We start from the raw sequence: 22,646 nt of genomic DNA, 5'->3' as shown, positions 1-22,646 counted from the left end.
AGATTTTCAAAGCACTAAACTGAGGTAGCTCTGCATGAACACGCGGATTTATAAATGAACCACTCGTTTTAAAGCCGTCCTGGTAAACTGACATCTCTTATGACATCCGCTTCAAACATTGCAATGCTCATGTTGAAGAATAAGAGGAACTGAGGTATGTCAGAAAACTAAGCGACAGAAACTTTCATTGAGAAAAAAATGATATTCAGTTTTCCACCACACTTACCTACTACTATGTATTGCATGCTTTTTTGGTTGTTGTTTTTTGAGTCAGTGGACATAAAAAAAGGTTTATTATACTGGCAAACATTTATTGTTTTGTTCAACCTCTTTCTTGGCAGTTACTTTTATCACCTCATTCATCACCAACATTTAAATATTTCACCAAGAAATACAACGCCGAATAAAAGTCCTGTTTACACGCAAACAATGGTTTTATAAATGCACTTCTGTGATTTCAGCGTGTGAAGAGGACTTTTATTTTGGTCTGTGTGTATGACGTCATAAGGCTGCGCTGCATCTGTTGTGATTCGGCTGAAGAAGAAAGGTTTGTGTGCAAACTATTCACGCAATTTCATAGTTTTAACAAGAACGGTTAAATGAATGTTTGATTATTGAATGTAACAATTTAATGCTTTATCTAACTTTTACTAATCAGCTTCTAATGTTAGTTTTGAGTCTCTCTCTCTCTCTCTCTCTCTCTCTCTCTCTCTCTCTCTCTCTCTCTCTCTCTCTCTCTCTCTCTCTCTCTCTCTCTCTCTCTCTCTCTCACACCAGTGAACTGAACTACTGAACTAGATTGAGACGCACTCAAGAGATTTAGTTTTGATTAATTTAATTAAGATTAATTAAGTTTAGATTTGTTAATTATTCTCATCTTAAATAGGAACGAAGTGTTCATAAACAGGAAACACTTCTGGTGAAGCAACTGAGATCCACGTGACACTCTTATTATAAAGATGGAGGGAGTATTATAAAGAGGAGAGTGAAGACATGAAGATGGCTTTTATTAAAGAGGAGAGTGAAGACATGAAGATGGCTTTTATAAAAGAGGAGAGTGAAGACATGAAGATGGCGTTTATTAAAGAGGAGAGTGAAGACATAAAGATGGTGTTTATTAAAGAGGAGAGTGAAGACATGAAGATGGCGTTTATTAAAGAGGAGAGTGAAGACATGAAGATGGTGTTTATTAAAGAGGAGAGTGAAGACATGAAGATGGCGTTTATTAAAGAGGAGAGTGAAGACTTGAAGATTGAAGAAACATTCAGTGTGAAACAAGAAGAAACTGAGGAACAAACAGGTCAGTTTCATTCTCAAAGCTGATCTCAGTCATTTGATCCTTATTAAAATGTCCAGCTCTACAGAAATGAGTGATATATTTTCGAAGTGGGTCTAAATTAAAGTTAAAGTGGTTTTATTTGACATGGTGCGGGTTGCCTCGTGTGGACAGACATGTTGAGATCACATGACTAGACAAATGTATTTTTCATAATTTTTTTTTAGATAAAATTATATTACTCATAAAAAATATATATACTTAAAAAAACTGATTTGGGTCAATGACGTATAAGGATTTTTGACAGGCCATTTAAAAAAGAATAAAAAAATAATACCTGTTGCAATTGTTCAAACATTAAAGGTACAATATGTAACTTATTTGCTTTAAAAATAGCAAAAATCACTAGGCCTATATGTTATATATTTCTTTTAGTTGTGTACTTACATTATCCCGACTGTTTCCAACAACTTTCAAACCAGGAGAAATTTGTAATTTAATTCGAAGACACGGACCGTTTCTTTATTTCCGTTTTGTCGCCGTCATTGGCGTCATATCCGCGTTTTCACTGGTTTCCGCTCGTACTGCCATAGCAACCAGAACCCTCTGATAGTAACCAAGGCGACTGACGTGGACAACTGTGTAGTTCGCAATGTCTATTTGCACGCTGTTGTTGTTTCGTTCAAACATTATGGACCATGGCAAGCAGACTTTGGATAAAAAAGGAGAACTGAAACGAGAATCAATATCAGCGCGGTGTTTTCGAGATGCCTAGAGCTGTCCATAGACAGTATATAAACGAGAGCTCCACGTCCGAGACTTCGACCGCTTCTACATGTACTTTATTAAACAGGTGAGCACATTTACATAAAACTAATCAATGTTATATAGTTCAACAATGATAAAATGTCAGAATATGATTTGTATGTTATTCTAATGTTGATCTAGCTTACTGCTAGTTACAAACTATTAACACATAAATTTCAACACATTTAAATGCAGTTTAGTGTGATAGTGTAATGTTAGACCAAGTGAAACAGCGCTGCGTTACCTCACAAGTTTAATTTGTCTAATAAACTGACCTGTGAGTTGTAATTCTGCACTTGCGTGTAGTTCGGTAGAATGAAATGTCCATATTCCTTTTATATCCGCGGGACTCGCGTCGCGTGTGGAGCTGATAGCTGTCTCTTAGAGTCGACCTGCTTCATATCACAGTCATGATAAAACATCGATGTATTCAGTCATCCATAACCATTATTAGATCGGTCGGCTTGACGTTGACGACAAGATCCATAATTCTTAGCAAATGTTGCGTCATCAAACTACGCCTTTGTTATTGTAAAGAGGTTAGCAACCCCTAGCGGCGAAAAAAATCACATACTGTACGTTTAATGATGTTGTGTACACATAAATTTATATACAAATTTTTATAGTGATTTTAGTTTTTCTTCATCTAGATGAATTGGCCATAGCCTTAAAAAATCTTAAAATTAATTAATTTCCTTAACATGTTTAACAGGTCTTTTTTCTAAGTTCTTAGTAATTAAAGTGTTTAGAAACAAAGTATTTGCATTTCTTTTGAGTTTTTGTAAATTATGATCAAATTTTTTTCCCTATAATTTTAGAGTTTCCTTCTTAAATCTAGTTAACAGACTTATTTTCCTGTAAATCACATAAAACTGATTAACATGTTTTAAAAATATCATTCACTTAAGCATACTGTATCAGTGATTCATATTTCAGCCACAGAAATAAGATATTTATTTTAAAAATTCAGTACAGTGATTGCTTTTATTGGTCGCACCACATGATGAGTGGTCGCTACATAAACCGGCTGAAATTACAAAGAGGGCAGAAAATAAATGTGAATAAATTTAGAGTAATTTCAAAGACGTTTTTAAAACAGAAGTTAGACAGTCGCTTTAAATAACAAAAAAATTACAAATAACTAAAGGTTTTTTAAAAGTTAAAGTGAGCACATACATGGGAGAGGTACTACAAATATACAGTATTTATTTATGCATACCTGAAAAAATGCAATAGGACAGACAATGTAGGCGTCACGTCTTTGACCCATTTATTTACAAGTGTCAAAATTGTGATTTTTATTTCTAATGTTGGTTAATGCTGGATTTTTCTGCAGGTTTGGATTCATAAAAAATAATTGTTTTGTTTAAGCTACACTGTAAAAGATTGTGCTAGGGCTGGGCGATAAAACGCTAACGATAATTATCGCAATTATTTTTTCTCGATATGGCCGAAGCAGGCACGAAACCTAAACCTAAGAAGGCAAAGATTTTATCGGAGGAGACAAAGAAAAGAAAAAGGGAGAGTGACAAAATAAAAGGGCGGACGAGGATCAATATTGGTCCAGCGTTCGCTCGCTGGCGCGAACTTAAGGAGGAGGAGGGCTGCCCGACCGATGCTGACTTGGCCATCATGCTGTTGGACTAGTAAGTATATTGCTTGCATACTATCTCTAGTTTTTCGAATTTGCTGTCTGCCTAGCTATGTTACGGAAGCTGTCTGGTCCTCCATTTATCTTCATGAATCAAGTAATGCTAGTAGAGGAGCGAATTATCAATCTGTTAGCTAGTAAACGCTAACATGCTAGTTTATTTGGCATTGCAATCGATGACATGCAAATCGCAAATGTTTGAGCTAAAATGTTTAGCCTACTAAACATGTAGAAAGTATGAAAGGAGGAAGATTAGTAATATTATCATTGTGTTCATAGCTTTTGAGTTGGTGTATGTATACTTGATTGTGTTGTTTCAGATGATTGTTAGTCTTGTCTCTATTTTTATCTGAGGACGAATTCCCACCCTCATGTTGTTCTTGTGCAATACTTCTGTGTGGTTAGATTCTACAAACATGTAGGGTTGTTGTGTTCAGTGCATGATGACTACCTCACCAAAAGTCTAACTCAAAAGTGTTGCTTGTTCTGAATAATCAGCAAAGTAATTCCCCTGTTATGTGATTTTTGGCTTATCACATTCCTGCTTATCACTAGCACCTTGACTAAACCGCTGAGTGTAACCACACAGACATGTGTCTTGTAGAATGTCAATTCATATACATTCAGAATGTTTTGCCATAGTCAAGCCACTAGCTCACTTCTGCTAGGACAAGCACCTAGGTTTGTAAATCATTATCTGATTTAGCATGTCCATCTTCAAGTCACAATATTATAATGTGTATGTGTTGTTCCAGTGAAATTGAATTTGACAAATACGTTCTCTGTTATTTCCCTATAGCTTTCAAAACCAGGTAGTAACATCTACTCCCCACAAAGTACCCTGCAAACCTCCACAGCCTGTGGTCTCGAGTATTACAGAGGAGTCAGACCATGACAGGTATTGCATGTTTTCCTGGGCCAGCATATTTTTGTGTAGCCTTTTAATTTTTTTCTCATTTTCTATTATCTATTTTGATTCAGGGGTGGATTTCCCATTGAAGGAGTACAAATACTGGAAGAAGAGGTTGGCTCTATATTAGAGACCAGGTGAGGTTTTATAGCAGATTTGTTGTTTGCTTGAACTAATGTGGACTGAATGCACAATTTCTTTTTTCCACTGTCTACTTATCTATACTATTATTGTCTACCTCTATTTTACTCTGTCTGCAGCATGCAATCTCTGGATCTTGTAGAGGAAGAAGGGCAGCATGACTCTCCGGATGAGGATGCAGCAAATGACCCCAGGAACAGCATGTAAGTCTGTCTAATGACTCGGGTTTTCACTTTGTGTTATTGATATATCTTTCCCGCTTATGCTTATGTGTGTTTGTGTACAGTATTGAAATGGATGAGAGCTGGACATACCCAAGATTCTGTGAGGATGGGGACAGCTCTGATTAGGAACGTATTCCTTTTCTTCAACTACGGTATGTTATATTCACTAGCTTCATTTCATGCACAATCAGTATATTTTAGGGTTGTACTTGTAGTAGTAGTTCGTTATCCAAAAATCTAATACCTATTCATATTTTGCCTTTTTATGCAGAGTTGGTGGTGCAGCTTCGAAGGTCGGGAATATTGAGCAGCTTCCAGAAATATCCATGGACGAGACCGTGCTTGATGTAGCTGTTCCCAACCCCACCGACGACCAGATGACCGATGTGCCAGACCATTTGAATGTTGACAGTGACGATGACCTGGGGCCCGTTCTTTGTACGTCGCTAACTCAGTTAGCTGGATTTGATTGTTGACAATTTTGGCATGATCTTGGATTGTTTGGTTCTTCGAAGCTCATCCTGGACTTGCTGTCATAGCAACATGTGCGCAATCTTAAACCTGCTCGGGAGCAGGTTAACAGGATTAGATCCTGGCTTCATAAGCGGAGCTGATACGGGAAGTCCAGCGCAGCTCAGTCTCGTGAGATTATCGTTTACGTGATTAATTTGTTGGAAACGCACATTTATTTTCGACTGGTCGGAGTCGGGCTTTACTGCACAAACTGTTTGCATTGCCCTAAGATTATTTGCGAGTGGCTCTTTCCTTTACACTATTGGAGATGCGGAGAACTTGATGGAAAGTGCTGTCTGTCGTGTCATTCGGAGTTTACCTGGTGCTTTTAGGTTTAAAAAACAGTTTTAGGTTTTTGTGTGGCATTTCCAAGCCACTGAAGACCCAATGTTGTAAAGCAGGGTTTTTTTTAGGCTATCATAATTTTTTATGAAGATCATGCAATCAGGACCATGCCGATTACAGTACATGTCACTCAGGCTTCACTAACGTGATTGGTACCATAGACTATAGGCTAGACCATAGACTGCCATCAAGGCCTCAATGAAGGGGATTATGTGAACAGAAAAGGGGGTTCACAATGTAAATGTGCAGCCCAGTTATTCTTGATTCTTAATATTCCAGATTAGTAATATTATATCAAATTAAAAAAGGCAGTTGACTAAAATCTTCCATATCACAAATGTGAAAGCAAAATGGCCAGGATCTGTGCATGACTTAAGCATTTTCAGAGATTCACATTTATGCACATTATTTGAAAAGTTCCACAATTAAATATCAAGCTCACTGTATTACATACACTTATGCTGATCCTAACAGAACTGCATTTCTTCATAGGTGATTATGACATGTTCCTGCAGACAGGTGTTTTATGACCCCATTCCCTGACCCAAACCAGTTACAATGCAGCTCTAGCCAGGACAAGGGCACACAATGAAATGAACTTTGGCTAACTAAAGGGAAGATTTCAGTGTCTGAAAAGTCTGAGGGTTGCACACCTGACAGGGCCTGTGACATTGTTGCATGTGCCATATTACACAACATTGCAAAAAAAAAACTTTTCATTAAATGTTTAAAAGACAAATATGCTTAGTTCATTGAGTTTTATTTCAATTGTTCTTTGTAAAGAAAAGCCAGTGGTCAAGTGCCTGCAACAAGAGATATTAGACACATGCCTCATGCAACAAATAAAAAGGAGACGTTGGCTCTACACTGCCCACCTGTAGGCCTATGTCTCCTCTGTCTGTGCAGACTCTTCTGTAGGCCTTTCTGTAGATGTGGAATCCTGCAACTTATATTGCAGCCATAAAGCATACAAGTATAAATTAAGTAAAGTTATTTATGCACTTGCAGGTAGGCTATTTCCTCCATATGACAGTTATCTGAGAGGGTTTATTCACTGTCCGGTGCAATGGAAACAAATGGACATTACAAAGTCTTATACTTTCTTTCCTTTGGAAAGTTAGAAAATGTCCACTTACTGCACATATTTCAGCCACCACTTTCTTGGGAACAGATACAAGCTGAAATGACTATACTGCCTTAATTTAATGCAGCAAAAAATATTTTACAGTGTAGGCTACTAAGATCTTTTCCATTTTTCACAGCCTTTTTCTTGGTTGCTTTTATAAACAGACAACCATTTATTTAACTCTGACATTACAATGGACAAAGTAATTATGCAATTATTAAAATACAAATATATAGGCTAATAAGTGATAAAAACATCTAACATGGCCACTTCTAACGGATTTAAATTGTCTGCTACTTTTGCCAGCCCTCTCTCCTGGCTTTTGCAGACTTTGAGGTGTTCCCTGGCGTTTTGATTAAACATTAAAATTCTGAATAAACTTCGACTATTAGTTCTTGCTCTGCTGAGGAGAAAAACTGAGCGCGCTCTTTGGCCACGCTGAGCAGCCAATAGCAGCGTTGCTGATCAATGTTTCTACTATCGATACATATACCCTTCTAACCAGCGCATGAACGCGCAATTATCTCAGATAACTCAATCCAGCTACACTAATCATAACCGGCAAGTGTGTTCGAAGAACCCAATAAGCCAGATCATGATTAGCACGATGATATCATCTTGGATGTCTCATTTGATCTCGATGTTTTAAGCAACGTACGAAGAACGAGACCCTGGTTGGAAAGAAGGCCTGCATCGCCTACCTTGACAACCTAAAGATGCTTACCTCATTTCTGCAATTTCCTATGAAAGCATGCACCTTTTGTGACCCAATTACTGGGGTAAAATGCCCAGGAAGACCACCATTTCAGGTTGAAATGAAGCCTCGGGGAACTGCTGTTGTTTTGGAATGGGTAAGCAAAGACTATCTGCTTTCGTTGTGTGCATGTGCGTATGTGTGTACTACACTCAATCGTTGTGTGTTGGAGGAGGATGAGGAGGAGTGACTGACTCTGGGGAGAAATCTGATTCTGACTTGAGTAGCATAGCAATTTCGGTCATCCAAATGCTCATTGCTTTATAGAGTTTCAAATAACAGTTTTGTGTTGAATAATAATATTTGTAGGTTATTTTGGTCTAGTGTAGTAGTGATTGAGTTAGTAAGTGTATTGCTTTTCTTGTGTGTTTTTTATTTTATTTTATTGTTGGTATTTTACTTACTGATTGTAGCTGTGCCCCTTTGGACACGTGCTCTGGAAATGGATTTCACAGCTCCTTTTGAAGTATGAAACAGAAAGAAATATTATGATTCGCACAGTTGACATATTGACCACCATGCTCTACATTCTGTAGGCCACTGTGCACAGTATTGCACCTACACAACCATAGAGCAGGAATCTAGAGACATCGTGCACATTGTCTCTCTGGATAAGCGGGAAACAAACAGAAACTGTAATTATGGAGAAGGAATGTTTCGTCCGAACAATGGACGCACTCTTGCCGGAGATCCATATATCGGAAGTGGTGACCGATGCCCACTCTCAAATTTCTGCTTTGCTGAGTAAGGAAATTGGCCGTAATGTTTGAATAGTGGATTATCACATAAATATATATATTTTTTATTCTAAAGGCTTCTTTTTCCGCAGAACCAGATGGCAAATACAAGCAATGGGGTCTACATCATTCCCTAGATATTTGGCATGCAGCGAAGAATTTGGGGAAGAAACTGCGACGGGTAAGCAATGCTTTTGAGTGATTAGTGAGTTGTTAGTAACCGGATTTCAACCTTTTACATATCTTGCTGGAAAACAGCAGCATATTTATGGTTGGGTTTGTCTCACACTGGCACATTCTGTTTTCAGGCTGGTGTGATGAAGGACCAGTCTGAAATTTTGCCATGGATCAAGGATATTGTAAACCATTTCTGGTATTGTGCTAAGCAAGCTTCTTCGGTAGAGGAATTTAAGGTATGTTTTTGGGAAGTGAATCGAGGCTGTAAACAAAACCGTTGTTTTGCTGTGTGTACAGAAGGTGAGAGAGATCGCATTTCTATTTCTGGTTTCTATTCCTGCAGCTGAAGTGGCATGCTGTTATACACCACGTTCGCAACCAGCACACCTGGGCTACTGGATCGTGTGAGCATGAACCACTGGGCGATGGTACCCAGGAAAAAACCTGGATATAACAAGGTAATTCTAATTTATTTTCATGAGGAGTGCGTGTTGCTTTGAATGAACTTTTGTCCTTCTCACAATATGATGATGTGTGATTACAGGTTCAGCAGCTCACCAAACATTAGTAGCCATCGTCCTGGACAAGCGTTGGTTGAAGAACGTGAAGAAGTTCATCAACTTCAGGTATGTACATTACCTGTAGTGTACACTAATACCAGTGTCTTACAAGAAAGTTATCCTGAGTGGTGCTACTATAGCCTATTTCAATAACTAGATAAAAAAAAAAAAAAAGTTTTTTGCAGATTATTATGTTTAGTAGCATGTTAGTTATTGTCAAAGCGAAATAACTCTGAATTGTTTGTTTGTTCTCCCACACTGCAGGACTACATCAGATCTGGAAAACTTCCAAAATCACATACTCATGTATGCAGGGAAACGATATCACTAAACTATCAGGAAACTGGACTACAATCCAGCAGTGTATCGCACGCGGACTCTACTTGCAGAAATAGACTACAACTGTCACAATCGCCGACTCCCTTCAAGAAACAGAGATGGACACAAGATGTACGTTTTTAGCATCTGCTGAGCTATTCTCTTTTGGAATCTTTTACTGTATTTCTGACAGGTCTACAATTGGTACATTCTTTATAGTTACAGACGATACTACAACAAGCGGTCCAAATTCTGGAGTGTCTACACATTGAAGGTGAAAAAGGATTACTCCTACATTCCAGACCTGCAGAGGGCCATCGTTGCAAAGAGGCTGCAAAGTGGAGGTGGTCTTCCTAGGAAACAGACCCTCAGGCCAGATGAGCCCAGGCGCTTAGGCCTTCTGGCTCCAGTACCGCCACCCCCAACAGCAGAGCTTGTTAGGGCACATGTTACTCGTGGTGAACGTGTTCCCCAAAGTTAATTGTGTGTGTGTGTGTGTGTGTGTGTGTGTGTGTAACGCACCATGCATATGTGTGTAAATACTTCAAAAGGTGTGAAAATAAAAGTTTGTCCTGTTTTGCAAAAACATCTGTATTTATTTTCAAACAAATTTACAGCAAAATTCTAACTATTATTATTATTGTCTACATGAGCCTGCGAACCCTGAAACCTGTATACTGTGCCCTTGGGTCTGGAAAAGTGTCTCTGATTCGCCACACACAGCAGCTCGGGATGACGACTCTGTGGCCCTCCCCAAGGTGACCGTGCTGCCAGAGCACAAACTGGCGATAGGCTGAGTGTCTATTTTGCCTTTGCTCTACCCCTGGCTCCTGGTCATCTTCAATAGCAAATATGTCGTTTCAGCCTGCCCGAGCCAACCGTAACACCCCTTCGTCCAGTATATACAGGCGCCTATGGGCCATGTTTCTTTATTTATTTTTATCGATTGCACCAATTAACTTCATTAATTAATCACGATTAATCGCCACTAAAAAAAAACATACTTTTTAACAAAAAATGGGAGGGTTGACAGGTAAACCTGGGATGAAGACATTTCACACACAATGCAGGCAGTCTGCCCAAGACATGAGAACTCCTTCTGCAGAGTTCGGGGGTATCGGCTTGTCAACAAATGCACGTGTATCCCCTGTTGTAACCATGACAGATTTTACGACAGTAGTCGAAGACAATACTGTTTCCCAACTGTAGGGGGACCCCGAGAGCAAAAGTTACTTGGTGTTACTTTAAGCTAATACTACTGTCAACTCACTGTCAAATATGCGTTTCGAGGCAAAACATGTAATATTAATATTGCAGCCTGCACTGCAAACTGTGCTGAAGATACGTGCCATCAAAGTCAGGCAACACAAACCTGTTTCAAGACTTGAAATAATATCCCCTATTTAGGGCTGGGACGGTTACTGCATTACCGCAATACCGCGGTCACGTGACACCTACCGCGGGTCTGAGCTCTTCACCGTCATCACCGCAAAAAAATAAATAAACACTGGCCTTCACATGTGTTCACGTTGTGTCTAATGACATGGATTGTGTCTAATAACATTGTATCTTACATGGATTCAAGGTGTTCTAAACAAAACTTATCAAAAGATGGAGCAAATCCGACCTTTCGCAAGATGGGGAGCGCAATGTTCCATGACACATAATAACATTCCATTCGTAGGCTATTCACCATAAGGGGTTACACTCTGTGGCGCGTTACGGCTGCGACGCAGCTACCGGAGCTGATCGCGCCCACTCTAACATTAGTCAATGCTTGTGTTTACACCAGCCACGACGCGGCGCGTTCTAGAAGCATCTCTCCGCGCCGCTTCGCTAAAGATAGGCGCCTAGTCTATTTTCGACGGACGCCGCGTCCAAGCCGCACCTTATAATAAAAATAAAAAAAGTCAATTTCAAAATAAACACCCTGTGCACTCCCAATTATATTGCAAATGTCTTATAGCCTATAATTTGAAGCCCCAAAAGCAGGACCTCAGCTTTTAATTGCACGTGCTTATTTAACACAATTCTCTCACGTGAAGACTGTGTTTGTCAACCCTCGTGGAGTCGCGGCAAGTGCACAGCACCAGAGAGTAATCTTGATGGCACTCGCAAGAAAATGGATAAGCACTCTACATAATCAAAATCACAAATATTACACCATTTAAACATTATTCAAATACATAGGCTACGGAGTTACTAAAACAATCTTTGTCAAAGAATACACTTGTTTGTTCACAGTTTGAACGTTCTTGTTTCCATTTGTTTAATTTCAAGATCTGAGGTGAATTATCCATTGTTGCTTTTACAGCTAAGCTGGAGCACTAAATGATATTCAGTCACATTACACGCTTTTAACATTAAATAAAGCACATAAACAGTACCTGAGATTATCATCGCCACACTTTGTGTTTGTTGTTCCAGCGCGAAGTCTCAGGAAAAAAAAAAAAAACTGGGGGAGGGTGGGGAGGGGGGTTGAGGTTTAAAGCGGTTTACCGCAATACCGCGGGAATTTCTTGCTTTTCAACCGCGGTAAGAAAAAATCCATACCATCCCAGCCCTACCCCTATTAGGGAATGTTCTTTTTTTATTCAAGGGGCTACTGGAGGAGTTTTGATAATAGTCAAATAGTGAAAATAGACTTGACCCTCCCTTCGCCAGCAATACATTTTTCTATGACCCTCCAAAATGATTGAGAAAAAAGGCATGACCCTCCCCGATAATGTATTGATTACTTCTGCACCGGTTTGTGCTTGGCAAAGATTGTTGTTTACAACCATGACAAACGACTTAACCTCTGCTTTCTCATCTTACACATCACACTCCACTGTTATCATGGCCATTTCAGTAGTTTCAGCGAAACGAGCGCATTGTGGCGGAAAGCGCGCGTCTACATGAGTCACGCCGTCATAACAACAAGCACAGTCAAGTTCTCTTGAGCATTCGCAGCATTTTGTGCCATTGTAATATGTTTATTTTGTATATACCCTCATGTGGTGTTAGGGTCATTTTGACCCGGAGAAGATTTTCTTTTCCCCGAAAATACTAGTTAATGTTATCATTTTGGACTGAAACTTAGTGACTTTTTTCACAAATGGTATAAAATACTTCTGAAATGTTTTGTAACAATTTTCTCATTTTCAGCATGTTCATTATGTATGTACACATAAGTGCATGTGTGCTTGCAAACATCGAGCCCTTGAACCTGTGCATGTGTGGATACATGCATACACATGCTACCCAAACACACAAACTATTTTGAGTATTACACACATTCTTTTTCACAGAGAGAAACTTGATCCAATATCCATTCATTCAATATTCATTGGATCTAATATCCATTCATCCATCTAACATTCATAGACACACACACACACACACACACAATCCATGCTTGTTTCAGTTATGAGCTGAAACGTCACATCAAAACAACATAGCATCACTGCTACTGCTACTTCATTGGTGCGCCTGTGCAACTTCATGTGTTAGAAGTCTATGAGGAATCTCGGTTTCCTTTTTTATTTTTGTTTTTATTTTTGTTTTTATTTATTTTTATTACCTGTTTATTCAAATCAATGGTCAATTACCTTAATGTGGTGGGAACGGAGTAGCCTGACTGACAATTGTGAAACTGTGAGTTTAAAGCCCTGTTAACCAACTGGGGTCGAAATGTGGGCATGCAGTTGTGTGCTTGTTTTCAGTGTGTAGATCCTTAAACTTTTTTTGATGTAGCCTACTGTGTAACAAACAAAATGGAAAAAGATTGTTTTTCCAGAATGTTGTCAAAATATGGGGGGGGGGGGGGGGGGGGGGTGTATAAGGTTTTAGTTGTTTAAGATAAAACGAAACTGGAGAACTGTTTCACTTCCTGTAAAATGTGATTCTCCAATAAAAAGTTTTTTTACAATTTACACACAAAAAAAAGTCTGAGGTATATCTTTAGATCGGAGTGATGGATTAACAATCTCTTGTAAATAATGATGTGCAATTTTCTGCTGCGTTCGCCGATAGTTTTTTCCCGGCATTATTTACAGACAGGCGTCCGCAGGCAGCTCTGTGTTGCTGAAGACACTGCAGTTCACGTGCAGCCCATGCACTGCCCCTCCCACACTAGCAGAGTGCTGGAAGCCTCTTCAAGACAACGGCAAGTTTTAAACTTTCATCTTTTAACTGTTTGTCTAAACTGAAATATTGCCATACACTTTGAAAGTGGAAACACATTGCTCTATATGTGCGTGCAACTAAGCAAGTTTGTGGGTCCAAATGGAAAACGCGAATGCCTCATCTATAAAACTGCTTGTCATTGTATTTAGGGAGCTGCAAATTATGGAAGTTTTTTCCTAACATAATTAAAATTAAAATTAAAATGCTTAAAAAGATCAAATAATAAATCAAAGTCTCAAAACAACTGTTCATATGATAAATCAAATGGTCAAAATATTAAATAATAAATCAAACTCTCAAAATGGCTGCACAAATTATAAATCAAATGCTCAAATGCAATTTCATTTCCTCATTCGGATTTGATTTTTAATTTTCATTATCAACCCAGTATAAACCTGTCATAATTAGATTAGATCCAAGATGGCGGCGCGAGTACATCGCGAGGCTCGCGGTCTCTCCAGATTCTGTAATTTAGCAGTATTTTTCTTGCTCATTTCGGGTCTGTTCGTCCAGAACAGTTGTGCCTTAACATCGTACACCCAAGGTGAGCTTTTGGATATTGGTTTGCGAATTTCCGACAGTTTTATGGACAACCTTCGACTCCTTCCTGAGATCGCCAGATCACCCGAGGCTATGCACTCTGCCCGGCCGGGCGGAAGTGCTCGCAGGCGCCGGCGAGATCGTAAACAAAGGCGGGGGAAGCGCGGAGGACTAAGAGCTAAGCTAAAGCTAACACCACACCGGCTCTCTTTACCCAGCATTTTCCTTGCCAATGTACGGTCGCTGTTGAACAAAATGGAGGAGATTCGACTCAACATCACATACAGCAAGAGACTTTTGAACTGTAATGTTCTAATTTTCACGGAAACATGGTTAAACAGCGGAATACCGGACAACGCTATTGAGCTAGCGGGACGCCATACATTCCGGGCGGATAGAACATTACATGGCTCCGGTAAGACCAGAGGTGGTGGATTGTGCATTTACATTAACAAAGCTTGGTGCACAAACTCTGCTATTGTTGGGAGACATTGTTCAGCTAACCTTGAGTTTCTCATGGTTAAATGTAGACCGTTTTATCTACCGCGGGAGTTCACTTCCACTATTATAACTGCAGCCTATATTCCCCCGGATGCTGATGCCAAGTTTGCTATGAAAGAACTTCACGCAGCCATCAGTAAACAACAGACCGTTCACCCGGAAGCTGCGTTTATTGTTGCGGGTGATTTTAATCATTCAAACTTAAAGTCAGTGCTACCGAAATTTCACCAGCATGTTTCCTGTCACACCAGAGGAAACAAAACCTTAGACCATGTTTACACAAACATGGCTGAAGCTTACGTCGCGACACCCCTCCCCCACTTGGGACAGTCAGATCACCTTTCTTTGTTCCTCACCCCCAAATATGCACCTCTGATCAATCGCGTGAAGCCATCAGTGAAGACCATCAAGGTGTGGCCTGCGGGGGCAGATTTCTCACTCCAGGAAAGGTTTCTACACACAGACTGGAGTATGTTTGCTTCTCAAGCCACCAGTGGCTCTCACACGGACATTGACTGCTACACCTCCTCTGTACTGGATTATATTAATACCACCATTGACAGTGTTACAACCCAGAAGCAGATCACCACATACCCAAATCAGAAGCCATGGATGAACAGGGAAGTGCGACTCCTATTGAAGACACGCAATACTGCCTTCAGATCAGGAGATGCACAAGCCTATAGCACATCCAGAGCAAATTTGAAAAGGGGCATCAAAGAGGCCAAGCACTGCTACAAGCTTAAGATAGAGGGACACTTTTCCAACGCTGACCCTCGGCGCATGTGGCAGGGCATTCAGGCCATCAGTGACTACAAACCCTCTCACTCCACCCCCGCAGCCACTGATGTCAACTTCCTGAACGAGCTAAATGACTTTTATGCTCGCTTTGAAAGAGACAACAGAGAAACTGCCACCAAGCTCAAATCCTCAGCTGACCACCCACCGATCACACTCTCCTCCACAGATGTCTGCAATGCACTGAGCAGGATCAGCGCGCACAAGGCTGCTGGACCAGACAACATCCCTGGACGCGTACTCAGGGCATGTGCGGAGCAGCTCGCTGGGGTTTTTACAGACATTTTCAACCTGTCTCTTGCCCAAGCAACTGTACCAACATGCTTTAAATGCACTTCCATTGTGCCAGTGCCAAAACACTCCAGCCCGAAGTGCCTTAATGACTACCGCCCTGTAGCACTCACACCCATCGTAATGAAGTGCTTTGAGCGGCTGGTCCTGGCACACCTAAAAGACTCTCTACCATCCACATTGGACTCACACCAGTTTGCCTACCGTAGCAATAGGAGCACAGAGGATGCAGTCTCCATGGCACTGCACTCTGTGCTCACACATCTGGACAATAAGAACACTTATGCACGCATGCTGTTTGTTGACTTCAGCTCAGCATTCAACACTGTCATCCCAACTAAGTTAATAGCCAAACTTGGAGACCTGGGCTTCAACACCTCCATGTGCAACTGGATTTTGGACTTCTTGACCAACAGACCCCAGAATGTTCGATCAGGCTCCAACTGCTCCACATCCATCACACTCAACACTGGTGTACCACAGGGCTGTGTGCTAAGCCCGTTCCTCTACTCCCTCTTCACCTCCGACTGCAAGCCTGTGTACGGATCTAATTCCATCGTCAAGTTTGCGGACGACACTACGGTGATTGGTCTCATCAGCAACAACGATGAGACTGCCTATAGGGAGGAGATCAAGCACCTGGCCACATGGTGCACCGAAAATAACCAGCTCCTCAACACCACCAAAACGAAGGAGCTCATCGTGGACTTCAGGAAAGTGTCAAGAGGCACACACGACACCATCCACATCAATGGAATGGCTGTTGAGCGTGTCTCCAGTTTCAAGTTCCTGGGGACCCACATCTCGGCGGACATGACCTGGACAACCAACACCTCCAGCCTGGTCAAGAAGGCTCACCAGCGCCTCTTCTTCCTGAGGACACTGAGGAAGAATCAGCTTTCCTCCACTATCCTGGTGAACTTCTATCGCTGTGCAATAGAAAGCATCCTGACCAACTGTGCTACAGTGTGGTATGGGAGCTGTTCTGTTGCAGAGCGCAAGGCACTGCAGCGGGTGGTGAAAACCGCCCAGCGCATCACTGGGACTCCACTACCTGCCATCGAGCACATCCAGAGGAAACGCTGTCTGCATCGAGCTCGCAGCATCCTTAAGGACTCCTCTCACCCAGCCCACAGACTGTTTTCTCTCCTGCCCTCCGGCAGGCGTTTCAGGTGCCTCCGGACCAGGACCAGCAGACTAAAGAACAGTTTTTTCCCCAGAGCTGTCTCTTTATTAAACTCTAACCCTCATTGATCCCACTCCCCTTATATACTGATTGACTCTCCTCTCCCTCCTCACACCTGCCTCCATTTTGTTATTTGCAATACTATAATGTTCATTTGCACTGCTGACTGTTATTACAGTAACAACTGTTTACATATGCATCTTGCACTACTACCTTGACTGGAATATGCTCATTTGCACTGCCGACTGTTTATTTACAGTACCGACTGTTTATATATACATTGCAATATCGTACCTTAACTGTAATATGCAATTACTTTCCACTGCACTCACTCGGATAGCTTCTGTCCAAACTTTATTTGCACTACTTTAAATCCATTGTTATACTGCTCATTAGCCTAACTTATACATATATCTATTTGTAAAATTCTGTTTATAGTAATATCCATCTGTATATTATGCTCACATTCTGTTTATAGTAACAGCCATCTGTATATATATTCATAGTACATATCTATCTGTAAAATTATGTTTATAGTAACAGCCATCTGTATATTATATTCAGTACATATCTATCTGTAAACATTCTGTTTATAGTAATAGCCATCTGTATATTATTATATTCAGTACATATCTAGCTGTAAATTCTGTTCACAGTAATAGTTATCTGTATATTATATTCATAGGACAATCTATCTGTAAAGTTTTGTTTATAATAGTATTCAACTCTATATTTATTCAGTACATATCCATGTTCTGCACTTATGAACCACTGTATATCCTGCACTTGCTGCTATTGCACTTCTGGTTAGACCTAAACTGCATTTCGTTGCCTTGTACCTGTACTTGTGTAATGACAATAAAGTTGAATCTAATCTAATCTAATAATTAAATCTATAAGTCAATGCTCAAATCATAAATCAAATGCTCAAATGCACATCGGAAATGGCAAATCAAATGCTCAAACGCGGCCCTACCGTAACGGATGATGGATGGGAGGAAGAGGCCAGGAGGGGCTGAAAAGCTAGGTTGATAACAAAGAAAGGCATTGGAGGAGGATGCTGCCAAATGTGCCAAGCTTAAAGATTTATATTCAAGAGGACAAACACAATTGGCAACAGGTAAAGAGAGATAGGTCTAGTAATGATTAGCTTTAGCAACGTAGTTATTCGGCTAATAGCCTACTGTTGTAGCGGTGTCAACCTATTCACAAGCAAAATATAAAATTTAATTAAAATATTAGTCTTTTTGTATCACCCAATACATGGCGATTCATAGACTTTGCAAATATTATGCAATTTAATATTGATGATAACAAAACTCAAGATATGAAAAAAATTGCACTGTTGATCACACTGGTCTACTTTATTTTTTCACCAGGAATTTTTATTTTGAAAAACATTTATTTTGTACAAAATAGCACATAGTCACACTTGGTGTTCCCGGTCAAAAATGATCACCCTACAAAAAATAGCTTATAAATCTCTCATTATACTATATTATCACCCAATATTGGATTCAATCTTTTGTCAACTTGTTTTCTTTTAATTAGGACTGGTTTTATATTTCTATCTACATTTATCTGAGAGTTGGTATCCCCGTTTTTGATTAAAAAAGCATTATTTTTGAATATTTTTTAATACAAATAAATCTGTAAACATTAGTTCAATATGCCTCTTTGTGGAATAGTGGGATACATTTCAAATGCTTTCTTTCTTTTTTTCTTTCTTTCTGCTTTTGTTAATTTATCAACCTATCCTTGTGGAATATTTTTTGTTAACTTCTCAGCTTAAGTGAATTATTATTTAACCTTTACATTATTTGTTGAACTATGGTATTAATAAAAACTACACAATAGTAAGAGCAGTAGCAGTTTTAGGCACGGGCGAACCGGGCAATCGCCCGGGGCGGCATTTTTGGGGGGGCGGCACCGCCACTCACTGATAATAAGAACAAGTTTCTTAAGAATTAGGGGCCAAGCCCTATACATATGTACATATGGTCATGAAAAGTAATTGGACCAATTTTGGAGTCTCTAGGACCAACTCTATAGCGCCACCACCAGTTCAAAAATTCAACATTCAAAGGGTTATAAGTTTTGAACCATTTGATCTAGAAAAAATTAAACTTAGTACACTTGATTCCTCTCATCATGGTGATCAAGACCAATATAGTCCATTAAGACTCCGCCCATTACAGTAGTGGCCATTTTGAAAAGTACACTATTAAGTTTTTTCGCTACTCCTCTTTCAAAATTTGACCAAATTTGACAGGACCAGTCCTGCCAAGGAAGTATCCTTGACATTGAGAAACACCTACTGCCTATTTTATGTCTTTATCGTTGGGAATTCCATTATTGTAAAAAAAAAATTGAAAACTCACTGATAATAAGAACAAGTTTCTTAAGAATTAGGGGCCAAGCCCCGAAGGGGCTGAGGCACCTATTGTATCTGTTAGTTTTCTTCTTATTATTATTCTTCCCAGTGGAAGTCTATGGCAGCCCTATGAACCGTAAGTAGGAAAATGATGAAATTTGGCACACTTGTACATATGGTCATGAAAAGTAATTGGACCAATTTTGGAGTCTCTAGGACCAACTCTATAGCGCCACCACCAGTTCAAAAATTCAACATTCAAAGGGTTATAAGTTTTGAACCATTTGATCTAGAAAAAATTAAACTTAGTACACTTGATTCCTCTCATCATGGTGATCAAGACCAATATAGTCCATTAAGACTCCGCCCATTACAGTAGTGGCCATTTTGAAAAGTACACTATTAAGTTTTTTCGCTACTCTTTCAAAATTTGACCAAATTTGACAAAAATGTACTCAAATGATCTTTGGACTGAGACGCACAGAAATGACTGAACAGATTTTTTTTATTCAAGTTTGTTCAAAAGTTATGGTGTCACAAAGTTAACGAGGTCGACCCAAAATTGGTTCAGAGGCTGTATCTCAGCCAAAAATTGATCAATTGAAACGAAAATTGGTACGGTTCATCGGAAGTATGCCCTGAGGTTCCATGCCAAAGTTGGGAACAGTGTCACCTACGGGTCATGAGATATGGAAAATGGCTATTTTGGCCAATAACTTTTGAACAGTTTGTCAGAAAATCGTAAATTTCGTAAATGGGTCATGCCGAATCCGAGGATACCGATTTTGCCAGGATTGAATGAACCACTTGTCCGCCATTTTGATTTTTGTCATAAATTGCAATATCTTATAAAGTATTTGACATATCGGAACCAAAATTGGTAAGGATCATCATTAGCATGGCCTGAAGGTACCTGAGAACTTTGAACACAGCGCCACCTAGTGTTCCAGAGGTATAAGGTGTTTTGCAAATACGCTTATAACTTTTGAAAACATAGGTTAAAATTTGATTTCTTTGTGTCATTACGTTCCTTGGATTATGCAGATTCCGGCGATATCTCATTTGTCATTTTCCAACAATGTGACTGTCCGCCATATTGAAGCAAATGGTAAACAGTTTTTTCGCTACTCCTCCTTCAAATCTTGCTCAATTTTGCCCAAAGATCGCTCAGATGATCTTTGGACCAAGCCGCACAGAAATGACTGAATAGATTTTTGATATTCACTAACGTTCCCGAGATATTCGTCTCCAAAGTTGACCTAGCCTGTGTTTGTTGCCTTATGCTAGTTAGCTTAGCATAATAATTGGTTAACATGCTAACCAGATGCCATTCTTTCTAATGTGGCTCTTGAGCTATCAGGATAACCATAAACTACATTAGCATTAAGCTAGCTTAGCATGCTAATCTCGTTAACATGATTTTGTGTGCTCATTCATACACTGAAGCCTCTCCTCTGCAGCTTTGTAAAACATGTCCTCTGGGTGGCGCAATCGGTTCAACCATGCGTCATGAATCCCGAACCATTCTGGTCGTGGGTTCGAGACCAGTGTGGGGCGACTTTGAAATTGTGTATAAAATTGTCATTTAAATTCCTTCCGGCTCTGCACTGCTGTTGGTGCTTGATGTACATTTACATGTATATTCAATTTGTGCTGTTTTTGTTCTTGCGGCTCCGCACTGCTATAGTAAGAATACTTTGGTTATTAAAGTTTCTTATAAAGTTTTGAAAGCAAAGTATTTTTAGCTACTTTTTGAACCCAGGGAACCATTGGAGGGCTTGGCCCCTTTGAGGCTGCTTGCAGCTTTAATTATGATTGTATTTGTCTGTATTTTTTACTTTCTTTTTACTTTTCATTTTTATGTTAATGTATTCAATGCAGTGCTGTTTATTTTCTTGCAATAAAAAATAACTGCATGTGTTCACATTTAACAAGCTTTTTTTTTTTTTTTTTACCTATTTACATAACATATCTATTGAAGTTTTTGAAAATAATATTAAAGGTAGCCTACCATGCTGCAGTGAAATACTGTAGACTGTACAGTGGATATTAAATGATTCCTTCATTCACGTAGGCTACTGTAACAAGGTGTTTGCAAGGCATCAGTTCATAAAACCAAAAGCCAATGTCAGTAGCTTAATTCGTTCTAGTGCTTTAGCGTTTTGATAACTTTTTTTTTATTATCACCAGTCATCTAAGCTCAGTAAACACTACAGGAGCATGATGGTCAGACACGGAGAAGTTTACTTGCTTTTTAATTAGTCTTCTCATTAACACCATATTTATTCATTCGCAAAGATTTGGGGAATGCGGAACAGACATGAAAACGAGAGGCGAGACGCGAGATTAATAAATACCGTAATGCCTCTTTTGAACGGGACCAAAGTAAAAGTGTGTTTCCGAGCAGCATCTGTGAAAACTCAAGCCTGAGCGAACTCTAGGACTGTGAACTCTAGGACTGCCCTGCGCTCCTCGAGTGACACGGACTGTCTAACGAAAGCTCTGAGATACAATAGACTACTAACAAGTTCTTCCATCGTTTCAGGAGACAGCGTGCCTTCAGTTCTTCTTCAATTCAATAAAGTCGAATCAATGGCATTCAGATGTGCGCTTCCTAAGACTCCATGTCCATGTGCTCTTTCTACAAAACTGCATTTTCTGCGAATTTGTTCAATAACCTCCGACATGTTGCACCTTAATTTTTTCTCCTCTTCTCTTTCCGTTTCCTGTCATCTCTCTTTAATATGTTGTCGGTTCATTAATATTCAACATATTATTTGCATACTGATTATTTAAATAATCAACAGTTAGTTCAACCTCCACAACATTTAGTCATTTGTGCACATCATAGTAGCAGTTTCTCATTCCTTCCAACAAATTGCAAATGCTTTTGGACATGCATCAATTGCTTTCATACAACTCTCTGCTGTTTTATGGGGAAGGGGAAGAGGAAGAGGAAGGGGACAAAACAGGGGAAAAGAAGAAGAAGAGGCCAAGTACATAGGCGGATCCCTGATGAAATCAGGGCTACAATTGTGGATCATGTTGTCAATCACGGCCTCACAATGGCTGAGGCTGGTCGAAGGGTGCAGCCAAATGTTGGGAGAACCACTGTAAATTCAATTCGTTAAACATTTAGTCGGGAGAACAGGTGTGTATAAATCGACAGTAATTTAGCACTAAACAATCTGCGCTGCACTACTGTCATTGTGTCATACATGAAGCTTGCAGTGGGACAAGAACTTGTCAC

At 39.7% G+C, this 22,646-nt stretch overlaps 2 protein-coding genes across 3 annotated transcripts; both read left to right on the top strand.

Annotated features, from left to right (window-relative positions):
• Positions 1 to 484: 484 nt before the first annotated feature.
• Positions 485 to 6,472, top strand: LOC311288862 (uncharacterized protein). 2 transcript variants are annotated; one of them, XM_084406485.1, is made up of 8 exons: positions 485 to 547; positions 778 to 1,300; positions 3,543 to 3,729; positions 4,534 to 4,632; positions 4,716 to 4,781; positions 4,905 to 4,988; positions 5,072 to 5,161; positions 5,281 to 6,472. In XM_084406485.1, exons 2-7 carry the CDS (start codon positions 994 to 996, stop codon positions 5,133 to 5,135), a joined length of 807 nt encoding a protein of 268 aa, XP_084262611.1. In that variant the 5' UTR covers positions 485 to 547; positions 778 to 993; the 3' UTR covers positions 5,136 to 5,161; positions 5,281 to 6,472. The 2 variants fall into 2 exon arrangements, with proteins under 2 accessions (XP_084262611.1, XP_084262612.1); XM_084406486.1 differs by having other exon boundaries at positions 500 to 547; positions 887 to 1,300.
• Positions 6,456 to 10,120, top strand: LOC311288864 (uncharacterized protein). Its single transcript, XM_084406488.1, has 8 exons — positions 6,456 to 7,844; positions 8,284 to 8,491; positions 8,577 to 8,665; positions 8,793 to 8,897; positions 9,005 to 9,119; positions 9,206 to 9,287; positions 9,486 to 9,671; positions 9,759 to 10,120. The coding sequence occupies exons 2-5, from the start codon at positions 8,389 to 8,391 to the stop codon at positions 9,113 to 9,115; spliced, it is 408 nt and encodes a 135-aa protein (XP_084262614.1). The 5' UTR covers positions 6,456 to 7,844; positions 8,284 to 8,388; the 3' UTR covers positions 9,116 to 9,119; positions 9,206 to 9,287; positions 9,486 to 9,671; positions 9,759 to 10,120.
• The last annotated feature ends 12,526 nt before the right edge of the window (positions 10,121 to 22,646 follow it).

The sequence above is a fragment of the Rutilus rutilus genome (assembly GCF_951802725.1).
Source record: "Rutilus rutilus genome assembly, chromosome: 4".
Lineage (NCBI taxonomy): Eukaryota > Metazoa > Chordata > Actinopteri > Cypriniformes > Leuciscidae > Rutilus > Rutilus rutilus.
This window is presented reverse-complemented; position numbering and strand designations above follow the sequence as displayed.

Excerpts from the sequence above, each read along its gene's own strand:
- LOC311288862 (XM_084406485.1), top strand. The coding sequence starts at position 994 with ATGAAGATGGCTTTTATTAAAGAGGAGAGTGAAGACATGAAGATGGCT. Across the intron at positions 1,301-3,542 it reads AGAAACTGAGGAACAAACAG|GCACGAAACCTAAACCTAAG; the intron begins GTCAGTTTCATT and ends TGGCCGAAGCAG. Across the intron at positions 4,989-5,071 it reads AATGACCCCAGGAACAGCAT|TATTGAAATGGATGAGAGCT; the intron begins GTAAGTCTGTCT and ends GTTTGTGTACAG.
- LOC311288864 (XM_084406488.1), top strand. The coding sequence starts at position 8,389 with ATGGAGAAGGAATGTTTCGTCCGAACAATGGACGCACTCTTGCCGGAG. Across the intron at positions 8,666-8,792 it reads TGGGGAAGAAACTGCGACGG|GCTGGTGTGATGAAGGACCA; the intron begins GTAAGCAATGCT and ends TTCTGTTTTCAG. Across the intron at positions 8,898-9,004 it reads CTTCGGTAGAGGAATTTAAG|CTGAAGTGGCATGCTGTTAT; the intron begins GTATGTTTTTGG and ends CTATTCCTGCAG.